This window comes from Emys orbicularis, chromosome 6, assembly GCF_028017835.1.
Source record: "Emys orbicularis isolate rEmyOrb1 chromosome 6, rEmyOrb1.hap1, whole genome shotgun sequence".
Classification (NCBI taxonomy): domain Eukaryota; kingdom Metazoa; phylum Chordata; order Testudines; family Emydidae; genus Emys; species Emys orbicularis.
The window spans coordinates 50,619,213-50,632,473 of NC_088688.1; the positions used below are offsets into that span (position 1 = coordinate 50,619,213).

At 41.9% G+C, this 13,261-nt stretch overlaps 1 protein-coding gene across 1 annotated transcript in view; it reads right to left on the bottom strand.

The window, feature by feature from the left end:
* Positions 1-1,776: 1,776 nt before the first annotated feature.
* The window catches only part of DHFR (dihydrofolate reductase), a 34,362-nt gene continuing 22,877 nt past the window's right edge, over positions 1,777-13,261 (bottom strand). Inside the window, exons 5-6 of the mRNA XM_065406139.1 lie at positions 2,738-2,853; positions 1,777-1,923 (exon numbers count right to left, since the gene is read on the bottom strand). Of these exons, the coding sequence (XP_065262211.1) occupies positions 1,845-1,923; positions 2,738-2,853 (195 nt within the window). The 3' untranslated portion in view covers positions 1,777-1,844. The remainder of the gene's footprint in view (positions 1,924-2,737; positions 2,854-13,261) is intronic.

Here is a 13,261-nt window from a genome sequence, read left to right on the forward strand (position 1 = left end):
GGAGGGCTGGTTAGGGGTGGCTATGCCTCCCCAAACAGCCAGGTGTGGCCTGACAGGCTGCGGCTCTGCAAGAGCCCCGCCGCCCAGAGCACTACGCTGGTGGTGCAGCGAACTGAGGCTGCAGGGGAGGGGGGGGGGAACAGTGGGGGAGGGTCTGGGAGCCAGCCTCCCGGGATAGGAGCTCAGGGGCTGGGCAGGAGGGTCCCGTGGGCCGGATGTGGCCCGTGCGCTGTAGTTTGCCCACCTCTGATTTAGTACATTGCAGGATTAGGTCCTGTGCTTATATTCAGATCTACAACTAATCATCTAATTTTAAGAGGTTCTGAAGTGCTGTCTTCAATCCCTGTTAAAGTCAGTGAGTTGCAACACATCAGCATTTCTCAGCACCACATAAGAGCAGCCTTTATATTTTTAAAAAACTGAAATTGCATTTGTGGAAATGTGGCCTATTTAGTTTTTTTTCCTGATTCTCGTGCATGGGGGGGGGGGGGGGGGAATTCTAGCTATAGCTCAGGAAAAGAATTATGGGGGTTGCTTTGACCATAACTTGACATTTCATGCTCATATTTTAAAGTTCTGAAAAATACTATCCAACTTTATGACATATTATAGACACTTCTTTATCAACACTGATTTTCCTACCTTGGCACATGTAATTCTGTATAGCATATTTTTACTTCAGAATATCCCCAGCTAAAAGATTAAAAAAAACAAAAACAAAAAAAAAGTAACTGAACCATCAGGCTTCTGGCTTATAAAAATTATACTCAACTACACAAACCAAGACTGTATTTTTTCCACTCAGGTTTTTGGTAACTACATAAACTATGAGTGAAAACAATGGTGTATACATTGCTTATGTTGAGTTTATATGTAAATGTATATGATATATTATATTAGGCAACTTCAAATTAGTTTTTGGAACTGTCACCCATCCTGGTTTTGGTATGTAAATTTTCTTTTCATACTCAAGTTTTGTCAGTTCTGCTCTACAGATCTCCTGCTAAGGAATGTTCACCTACATTAAAGATTTGTAACCTTGGAGAATAGAGGTCTCAAATTCATTTCTGAACTCACTACCTTTATGATAAGATCCTATTTAGCAAGGAACATGTATGGTACTTGGAACATAAATCACAAATGCTATCTCTAGGGTGATAGGACCTGAGCCGAAGTCCACTGAAGTCAATGGTAGTCTTTCCATAGACTCAGTGGGTTTTGGATCAGGCCTTTAGTTAGTATTCCTTACTCAGGCAAAACTCTCATTAACTTCAGAGTAAGGAGGGTTGAACAGGACCCCTAATTGTCATCTGCCAGACCCACAGCTACAGTAAATTCCATCATAAGAAGTTATAGTAGTAGATTACATATCAGTTTCTCCTCTGCTGACAACTGCTGATTCACAGGGTTGACTTTTTTGTGTGTGGAGTTTTGAATGGACCAGTTTGCCAAAAGGGTTAGACTGTCTACCTCTTGCAGCAGCCTTCAAGTAAGATATGGCTATGGCAAAGCATCCCTCTCCTTACCAGAAGGTTTTTAAACAGATAAAATATATTTGTTTAGTGTGTAATATACCACTGTGGCTGCCATTAAAAAAGTTAAAATTTACTTTTAGTCATCACACAAGGTAGGAGATACCACAGTTATTTCCCTATGCTTTGGGCCAGATCAAAGCCCCCTGAGGTCAATGGGAGTCTTTCCATTAACTTGAATGTGCTTTTGATCAGCTGCCTAGACTTAAAGAATTGTGGTTTCTCTGGTAACCATACAAAATGTATAAATAATGAAACTTTAATGTATGTTGACAGTATGCATTAGTGCAATAAACCTGACATTAACTATGTCTAAACAGTTTTTTCATACACTTCATATTTGTACCGGATACCATTCTCTTCCTGGACATCAGCAGGGACTCCTGGATATCTGGGGAGGGGAGAAAAACAAAACAAAACCCCATAATTTAATAGACTATCATCTGCAACACTTCTAACAAACTGGAAAAGTCTGAAAACCAAAACACCATCCGTAACATGGGAATGGTGATTACATATCAATTTTTTAGCAAGTGATTTGATTAGTAGCAGAATGATTAGATTTAGCAGCTGATGAATTTAAGATGCTGCATCCCAACTGCATTGCTAGCTCCAGCAACAGCAGTACTTGAGCGTCAACCACTTTCCCGCTCCTCCAAACAGTCCAGATAGATCAGTCTTAAAGAACCACTTAACTTGAACAAGAGATTCGTGCCTGTGGACAGGAGTTGTTAGGAGCAAAACTTGAGTTATAGCTCGAGCTAATGTGGAACTGAAGACAAGCCCTTAGAGACAACTGTAGGGTGTTTTTCTGTCAAATGGTGTGAAACAAATTAAGGTCCTAATTCTGCTAAGGTTTACACATCTGTGTAACTTTACACAGGTGAGCAGTCTCATCAGGCTTACATTTTTGATTATAGGATTGGAGCCTTAATTTGTTTTACTACATTGGACAAGGACTTCATTAATTAATTCTTTTGAATTAAACTACTTTTCCCTTAGACATGGCATATTCTTTCTGGACCATACTATTCAAATAAAAAAAATTCTTGAAAATGTACATAGCAGTAAATGAGAGCAGAACATGGCCCTAAATGAAATTAAAAAATAATTCAAAGTTGATTCTGAAGTCTTTCATTTTTTCTGCTATTTGAAGGTGAACTGTAGCCTCTCATACCAGATTATTAACATATCTTGATACTTACTCTGGGAGATGTTTGTATTTCTCCAAATCAATTTCTGGAAAAAATGTGTCACTTTCAAACTCATGCAAAATTCTTGTCACAAACAATCGCTGGTGAACTGGCTTCTCCATTGCTGCCTGAAAAACAAAAACAAAGGATTAAAATTTTAGTTTCTTTCTACAACACCACAATTAGGTAAAATGGAAGATTATTTTTGTCATGGAGATTTTTAATGTAGATTTTGATTGAGAATGATTTTTAGTCAAACTTATATATATAAAAAGTATCCAGTAGATTTCTCATTTCAAATGCTACTTTTCTTTGCCATTTCCCCACATTCTTGTCCTCAGTATCTGCACCAAACATCCCCAGTGTAATGTCCAAAAAGAACCAAGAGATCAGAGTTTTAGAATGGCAACATTTATGGTTCCCTATACAGTTACTGTGACAAATTCTGACACTATGTATACAGATGAAACTTAAGATTCTTCTATGTATAGTGATTATGGGATTGGTAGTCAGGAAATGTTAGTTCTATTTCTGGCTCCATCCAGTTTAAAGTGTGATCTTGGGCAAGTAATTAATTTTTCATCCCAGTCTCATTTTTAAATGGTGATAATACCTACTGTGACACTCTGTGCCCCAAAGAAACACGCTGCACCCCATATTCACTATGGTGATATAATTATGATTTTGTTTTGTACAAAGTATGCCCTGTGAAGGTATCATTCTAAAAGTCTTAATCTGTTAGCACATACAACTTAATAGGATATTAATGTTCATTGAATATGACGTTATAAAGTTTTGCTATGTATGTGTTACTGAAACATGTTGTGAGGTTGGGAACACCCACAAGCAGCCTTTCAGGTACAACAATAAAAAGGCCAAACAATGTTGATGGCCTACTGAGGAAATACATACTCACAAGGATTACCCCAGGAACTGAGTACAATAGAAACCTCTCAGAGATAGCACTACACAATTGAGACAGTTTGACCCAGATCACAGCAAAAGAGCGTTCCAGCAAGTTGGAAGAAGATATAAAAGGGGGAAGTGACAACATGAAGGGACCTCACTCTCCCTACAACACAACAGCTGAAAATATTACAGGAAAACAGACTGAACTGGGGGAGGGTGTGGAGAGGGGGAGTACTGGTCCCAGGCAGGAAAGAAGAAAGCCCTGCCTTTGTATGAAATGTCAGCAAACTGCTTGTACTACTTAACAGGGTGAGATACTGCTCGATTCATAGATTCTAGGACTGGAAGCGACCTCGAGAGGTCATCGAGTCCAGTCCCCTACCTGCATGGCAGGACCAAATACTGTCTAGACCATCCCTGATAGACATTTATCTAACCTACTCTTAAATATCTCCAGAGATGGAGATTCCACAACCTCCCTAGGCAATCTATTCCAGTGTTTAACCACCCTGCCAGTTAGGAACTTTTTCCTAACGTCCAACCTAAACCTCCCTTGCTGCAGTTTAAACCCATTGCTTCTTGTTCTATCCTTAGAGGCTAAGGTGAACAAGTTTTCTCCCTCCTCCTTATATCATGTATATTAGGCTTAGATTGTGATTTTGTTTTATTTCTTATGGTAATTTACATTGTTTGCTATCATTTGAAATCTATCTTTCTGTAGTTAATAAATCTGTTTTATGTATATTAAACTAAAACAGTTTGGTTTGGGTGAAGTGCTTGGGGAAAAAATCTCAGCTCCAGAACAAGGGTGGAGGGATAGCTCAGTGGTTTGAGCATTGGCCTGCTAAACCCAGGGTTGTGAGTTCAATCCTTGAGGGGGCCACTTACAGATCTGGGGCAAAATCAGTACTTGGTCCTGCTAGTGAAGGCAGGGGGCTGGACTCGATGACCTTTTGGGGTCCCTTCCAGTTCTAGGAGATAGGATATCTCCATTTATTATTATAAGGGTTGGTGCATGTCCACTTACCTTTGTAGAAGTGGTAGACTAGGTAATAAATTCATACTGGTCACGTTTTTGACCAGGGCAGGATGGTATGGCCCTGGAGTCCTAGTCTGGGGAGCTGGAAGTATTTTGGCTGGAGCCTCTCTATTGTTGGTTCATGCAGTGGCTAGCCCAGTGTTCATGAACACAGCTGGGTGTGGCCCTGCCTGTGGATGTTTGGGTGAGGGCAAACTTGGAGGGCTTTGCAGCTTGTCACAGCAGAACAGTGTGAAAGGGAGTCCAGGCTGGTGAGACAGAGGCCTCAATGATAACCCAGTTCCAGGTGGCAAGGGGGGTGGAGAGGGGAAGAACCAGTCATACCTACCTCACTTCCCTTACTTCTGCTGACAATGTAAAACAAAGTACATGTATCTGAGAGACTTATTCTTGAGTTAGCCTTCCTATTGCCAATCCCAAACATTCAAAAATCATGAGACTTTAAAAAATAAAAAATTCTCTTCATTTGCCTTCTGATTTTTGAGACTATAAGGTGTAGTTGGGTCACATTTTCAAACTGTTTTCTGCACCAATAAGGGTTTGAAAATAACTTTAAAAAATACATAAAAGCTTGGATTCTCATGTAAACATTTGTCTGCAAAAGCTGGAACTTTTAGTAAACTATCAATACCACAACGTTTGTGATAACTGTGTGAGTTGGCACTAAAAAAATCCTCCCATCAAGTTGCAGTAACTAAACTGAGTGACTGAGGTGGCAATCTGCACTAGGTCCTATTGCTTTTGCTCCAGTAGGGACAAAAGACAGTGCACAGCTTGCCCGCCCGCCCACCCCTGCACAGCAAAACTGCACGCGTTCCACTACATATGATGTCCACAGCTGGAATCCTCTACCACAGGGGTTCTCAAACTGGGGGTTGAGACCTCTCAGGGGGTCGTGAGGTTATTACATGGGGTGTCGCAAGCTGTCAGCCTCTACCCCAAACCCAGCTTTGCAGTGAGCATTTATAATGGTGTTAAATATATTAAAAAGTGTTTTTAATTTATAAGGGGGGTTGCACTCAGAGGCTTGCTATGTGAAAGTGGTCACCAGTACAAAAGTTTGAGAACCACTGTTCTATCACTAGGGCTCTACCAAATTCACAGCCAGGAAAAACTTATCACAAACCATGAAATCTGGTTCTCTACCCTCTATTATAAAAGTACCCTCTACTATAGGGTAAAAGCATACAGCATTTCTCAAGCTGGGGGTCTAAACCCAAAACGAGGTTGCAAGGCTATTGTAGGGGGTCACGGTATTGCCACCCTTACTTCTACGCTGCCTTCAGAGCTGGGCACCTGGCCAGCAGCTGCTACTCTCCAGCCACTCAGCTCTGAAGGCTGTGAAGAAGGGTGGCAATACCGTGACCCCCTCCTCCCAATAGCCTTGCAACCCCCTTTTGGTTTGGGACCCCCAGTTTGCAAAACGCTGAGTATGAAGGGCTTTACATGTTTATATTTTGTTGTTTTTAAATATATATGCATGTTTTGTTACAACACGGTGAAATTTAAGATTTAAATATCTGAAACCATGACGTTCAAGATTTTAAAAATGCTATTACTGTGAAATTTACAAAAATGGACCATGAATTTGGGAGGGCCCTATCTAGCACCTAAAGATTCTATAAATTATTGGCCAATTATCTATTGCTAGAAAGCTGCTTATTCTGCCAAAACGGAAATATTCGTACACTTACTCATTCAAGTTCCCCCACTACTACTTCAAAGAACAGTCTTCTAAATCCTCCCCTACCGTCTCAGCAAGTACCTTTGAAAAGGAAATTTAAAAGCCTTTTATATTTACATGATTTGCGATTGCATCTCTGACTCATACTAACCTTTGCCTTCATCATTTTTTCCAGGAGAATGTCAAACCAATATGTTCATTCATCAGAATAAGCACTGGAAGGTTGTTTTGGGATAACATGAATATATAACTACATTTCTATCAAGGTCCCTTCCAGTCCTATAGTTTTGTGATTCTTTCCCATGTTAAAAGTCTGTTTAAAAAATATACTGCACGGTTTCACCCTGTTTTTCTAAAGTATGTGAAAGGATACCATTACTCATCTAAAACCTACCACTGAAGAATACTGGAGAAATCTCAACTATTTAAACAGACATGCCTACAAAAGAAAATACAGCTTTTAAACAGTAATAAATAACTCCATCTGTCTACTGTTAATATTGTAATCCCCTCCCCCAATCTAGTTTGTGGCTGAGACAAGACCACAGCAGCACATGTCATGCTGATATATGAGCCACTCTTGTGTACGGACTGGGGTACAGATCCATTCTTACAATACTGGATCTCGGGCATTTAGTGTCATCAACTGGAATGAAGAGATCATGTATAGAAGAGATATTAGGGGGATTGCACTAAAATGGTTCCAATCCCTTCTCTCAGACTACACATAGAGGGTCATGAGGGGGAAATTGTTCTTCCGCCTCCATCATCTCTTTCATCCTACTACATCTACTTGAAGCCACAAGGGGAAGTTACATCCACATGAATTCAGATGCCAGAAATAAAATGAGGTAAACAATATTTTTCAGCTATCCAAGTGCCAGGATTCATCAGCATCTGTCTGAAACTAACCCTATGTAAGACAAAGGTAATTCTGGTGCAAAAAAAGTAACAGTGCCAACATAACACCACCCTCCATCAAATTTGCCTATCTTCAGATTGTTGCATACATCTGGAGCCTCAGAGTTTCTCCATAGATTAAAGGCAGAAGGGACCATTATAATCATCCAGTCAGATCTCCTGTATTACACAGGACATCAAATTTCCATTCCTCACTGATAATGGATACACAAATAGCTATGCTTATGAAAAAGGCACTCTTCCATCTATGCCTATCTAAGAAGGGCAAAATCCCTTATCAGACTGGCTCTTGTGAACCACACATTCATGATCTATGGGTTTGATTGCTACAGTGCAATATATCTAAGGATCAAATTATCAGCCTTAGAAAGGTTCCAAGGAGTTCAAGCTATACGAGTTCACCTGCTTAGCAGCAGACTCTATAGAGGATACAAGAACTCAGTGCTCTGCTTTTTATACTGGTAATCCACTAAGTACACCGCTACCTCGATATTAACGCAACCCGATATAACACGAATTCGGATATAACGCGGTAAGGCAGTGCTCCGGGGGGGCGGGGCTGCGCACTCCGGCGGATCAAAGCAAGTTCGATATAACGCGGTTTCACCTATAACGCGGTAATATTTTTTGGCTTCCGAGGACAGCGTTCTATCGAGGTAGAGGTGTAGTGTAAAGTCTGAGACTTCAGTCCTGAGTTCTGGAGCCCTCTTTGTAAATGGCCCAACCTACTTTGGTGACCATATCAACTTCTGGATGATGTTCTTTGACAGAAGTTCTACTGGAACAATAGAATTGTCAACCACAAAAGTGTGACTAATGAACATAGGAAACAGAGCTTTCTCTGCAGCTGTCCCGTAACTGTGGATCTCACTGCTGGGATATATCAGAACAAAAAAAACCTCTCCACCTCAAAAACAAAAGGCAAACCACACTTTTATAACCTAGTTTTTTCCCCACAATAAGCACAGAAATTAAATAAGTTTCTCTCCACACAGGGAATAGAGAGAGAGAGAAAAACAGATGCTATGAATTTCTTTTTAAAATCTGTAAAATGCTCAGATATTATGATGCTGTGTGGTATAAAACCCTAGAAAGAAAAGAAAATATTCATTTTAAAATGTTAATATGATAAGGAAAAAACCTCTAAAGTATCTGTAAAGATAGTGATGCAAGTTATTAAGCTTTTTCTTCCCCCCCAAAGGAAAGAGCAGCCTTATTGTGTACTGAAACTTGAAGCTTAGCAAACGTGGCATTTACAACACACAAGGGCTTCGGAACCTGCTGACCTGTATAGCTAGTCAACAAGTGCTCAGTTAAAGAAGGTAGTTACTCATACGCAAGAGACTTGCTATAATAAGCAAGTATTAATGGATGCTTCTTAATATTTTTCTTGCAAAAATAAGACTAGGAGAAAAGACTCACCAAACACATGAATATATTTGCCATTTTGAATTACTTATTACATAAATATTTATATTAGACACCTGGATATGTGAATACTGGATAATAAGTCTTTTTAGAAGCCACTGCAGTGTTACTAGGCTTCAAGTCTAACAGCATTACAAAAGAGAATCTTTAATGAAAACCAAACAAAAAACTGATTCACTTTCTAATTTAAAATAAATACAAGAAATATGCACACATTTAGAGTTTTCCTGTTCAAAGCTCATTGCAGAAAATTATCCACTGTTGTCAAAGGTGTTATGTATTAAAACTTTTATTTTCCATTATCACAGCCTAATTAAAAAACCAAAAAAACCCCAACCTAAAATACAATCTTCCCACCAAATACAGTAAGTCTTCCTATTTTCTTCTGTTGCCAAATTAACAATTCATTTTCCAAAATATAATCAAATAACACATGAAAGTTGTTATGTAGGAAACATCCTTGACTGTTTGGCTGCTGTGGTTTTCTGAGAGAAATAGCCTGAGAACGGATCGTATATAAAAGTAAACAACTTGTATTTTAAATGTTTAATCTTGAGCGGCTTTAAAGTAACTTCCCTTTATCAAGTTAAAAACTTCAGGAGATAAGCTGTTTAACCTATACAATAATATTGAAACTAGGCAAAAGAGTCTTGTATGCAAGACAGGCGAGGACATTAGTCATATATTCAGTGTTTTTTAGTTTTGTTGCTGGGTGAGTGTGTAGCAGGGTGCTGGTGAAAAAGCACCTAATTAGCCTCTGTCTGGTCAGCTCCAATCAAGGGAAGCAGATTGGGGCTGATGGAAAGACCTGATGCCGGCCTGAGGATTGGCAACACCTGCTGGCCTGACAAGCCAAGGGCTATAAAGGCTGGGAGGGCACCCGACAGCAGGAGGCAGCAAGGGAGAAGTCAGTCAGGGAGGGAGCTGGAGGTCTCCTAGCTGAAGGCTGACTCTGCCTGTAAAGCTTGTATATAGATTGGGGTGGGCAAACTTTTTGGGCTGAGGGCCACATCTGAGTGGGGAAATTGTATGCAGGGCTGGGGTAGGGGTGTGGAAGGGAGTGTGGGAAGGGCTGTGTGTGCAGGAAGGGGCAGAGGGTTGGGGAGCAGGAGGGGTGTGGACTGTGGGAGGGGGCTCAGGGGGTTGGGGTGCAGGAGGGGTGCATGGTGCAGGCAGGGGGCTTAAGGGCAGGGAGTTGGGGGGTGGGGTGCAGGAGAGGTTTAGGCTCCGGGGTGGCAGCAGCATGCACCGGGACCAGGGCAGGCTCCCTGCATGCCTGCCCTGTCCCTGGCCCCGCGATGCTCCAAGAAGTGCTGTGGCCCCTGGGGGTGGGGGGGTGGAGGGCTCCTCATGTGCTGCCCTTGCTGTGCCTCCAGGTACCTCCCCTGAAGCTCCCATTGGCTGTGGTTCCCTGTTCCCGGCCAAGGGGAGCTGCGGGTGGTGGTGCCTGGAGGCAAGGGCCCAGGGGCTGCAGGAACATTGGGCTGGCCAGTGCTGAGAGCGGTGCGGGGCCTGCGGCGCCACCAGGGGGCAATCCCGCAGGCCAGATCCAAAGCCCGGAGGGGCCGGATCCAGCCCGTGGGCTGTAGTTTGCCCACCCCTGATATAGCTGGACAATGGTGGTGGGACAACCTTAAGTAAATAAAGACACAGGTGTTGCACAACCCTGAAGCCTCTCTGAGCCTTATTGGTGAGGTCAAGCGGGCCCCAGGAAGAGGGGTGGGTCGTGAACCCTGTTACAGAGTGATTGGCTGAATGAATGGTTCTGTTGCTAGGAATTTTTCTCATCAGTTATTTTTATAGGATATTTGTATTGGACTTTTCCTAAATGGGTGACCTAATGCCACCATAAGACCTTTCACCCACACAGGACTGTCTGCATCCTCAAAAGTTGTTTTATGTTTAGATTTTTTTATATTTTTGGAGGATTGTGGATTTTTAGTCTGTGGTATGTAAAATCCCAAATATTTTAAAAATTAGTAGTTTAAGTGAGACCTCTCAGTCATCTTTAGATAGAAATAAAATATTATTTGAACCTCATTGGACCAAATCTCATGCTCCATAGTAAGCCTCATGCCTAATTTATTTTTGAAGAACTTGGAGGGAGGTGTAAGATTCAGTGAAGCTTGCAAACTCTGAGAATCAAGGATAAGGCTGAGAAGCCTTGCCTTTCAGGTCAGCAGCCAATCTGAAGGAATTCTGGAATGTCTGTCTTCATAAGACTGACCACTTTAAGGAGAGGAAGTTACAACATTGACAAACAAGCCACTCCAGACTTTTCATAATCATAAAACCAGAAGGGGCCACTGTGATCTAATCTGACCTCCTAAATAACACAAGCCATAGGAATTCCCTGAATTATTTCCTGTTTGAACGACAGCATATTTTAGAAAACTTTGATTTAAAAATTTAAAATTGCCAGTCCATCCCTGTGCCTGAAGGAAGCCTGCCAGCAAAAAGCACTGTGTCAAAACAACATCAGCTGCATCCTTGTCTGAAGTTCTAGCTCCTTGGAGAATCCAGAAGACAGTAAGAGCTGAAGAGTCTGAAGATCTGTATCTTTTTCTTTTGTCTATTTTTTGTCTTTTGTTTTTATTAGCTGGGAGATAATCCAACCCATTTATATTTTTAATCTTAGGATTTGGAAGTATGGTTACATGTGTGAGATAATTTTCAGTATAGATAAGTAATTCCTTAAATACGTCCTCCAAGCCTTGGAGTGAAGACAGGTAACCAAGAGGTGACCTCTTAAACAGGTTCCTTTCAAGCAGGAGATTGCAAATGCTTCTCTCTCTGGGTATGTCTACACTGGAAACTTCAAAGTGCTGCCGTGGGAATGCTCCCTTGGCAGCGCTTTGAAGTGCAAGTGTGGTCGCGCGTGAGAGAGCTCTCCCAGTGGCGCTCCTGGTAATCCACCTCCATGAGGGGATTAGCTCTGAGTGTTGGGAGCCTGTCTACACTAGCACTTTAAAGCACTCAGACTTGCTGCGCTCAGGGGGGTGATTTTTCACACCCCCTGAGCGAGCAAATTACAGCGCTATAAAATGTAAGTGTAGATAAGCCTTCTGTCGTGTGTGTATTGAGCATTGTATGTCTCACATCAGTGGTCTATTTGCATACTGAGCCTGACGCCTGTTGAAAGACTACAGAAGTCTACAAGATAAGAAATTTGCAGGGAGAGAGCAACAGCAGGAGAGGATTCTGTTTATAGAATCATAGTGTAGGACTGCAAGGGATTCCATAGGTCCCAGTCCCCTCCACTTGAGGCAGGACTACGTAATAACTAGACCATTCCTGACAGGTGTTTGTCTAACCTGTTCTTAAAAACCTCCAATGCCAGATTCCATAACCTCCCTAGACAATTTGTTCCAGTGCTTAACTATACTGACAGGAAGTTTTTCCTAATGTCCAGCCTAAACCACCCTTGCTGCAATTTAAGCCCATTGCTTCTTGTCCTATCCTCAAAGGTTAACGAGAACAATTTTTCACCCTCCTCCATATTATACCTTTTATGTACTTAACTGTTCTGTCTGGGCTCAGTCTTCTCTAGACTAAATAAACCCAATTTTTCAATCTTTCCTCATAGGTCATATTTTCTAGAACTTTAATCACTTTTGTTGCTGTCCTCTGGACTTTCCCCAATTTGTCCACATCTTGCCTTCCTAGGCAGTCATTTATGAGCAAGGCCACGATTATGTCACAGAATCCATGACTTCCATTGACCTCCATGACATTTTTTGCCCTGGGGCTGGAGATCCCAGCTGGCCCCCCCCGCAGCTCTCAGCCCCCCCCCCCAACAGCTCCCTAGCAGTGGTGCAGCTGGGGGAACCTGCAGCAGCCCAGCCCCTGCAGGGAGAGGGGGGACCCTGGAGCTCCCACTCGCTGCAGGTGGTGGGGGAACCCCCTGGAGCTGTTGTGCAGGGGGGCAACCCCTGGAGCTCCCACTCATTGCAGCAGGCAGGGACCCCCGGAGCCGCAGCAGCAGTGGGTGCTGAGCTGAACTCACCTCCCCATTTTGTCAGGGATATTTTTAGTAAGGGGCTTCTATAAATTTTTGTTTATTGCCAGTGACCTGTCTGTAACTTTTACTAAAAATATCCATGACAAAACCTTAGCCTTATTTATGAATGAAGACAATGGATTGGGAGGTATATCTTGGAGTACAGAAGTACACTCTGGATCCTTCACCTTGGAGATAAGCTGACCGCATGTCTTGTCTTCTGAAAAAGAGATTGCAACCTGCCTGGCTGGTAAGCAATACTTGAGAATATCTTTTAATTAAGGCTAGGCTCCAGAATGCTTGTTATGATTTTATTTTATATGTAACAATTTGTTTCCAATATTTCTACTTGCTATCAATTGAATCTCTATCCTTTGTTAAATAAGTTTATAGTGAAAACAAGTGAAAATTTATCTAAGTGCTATGTTTTACACAACAGATCACTGCTCTGCTTAACTGGTAAGCTCGTGTGTACTGCTTCATTGGAAGCAGCAGATCTGTGAATACTATCGGTGTCCAGTGGAATAGGGGCTTTACGTTCCAGGGTGATGATCT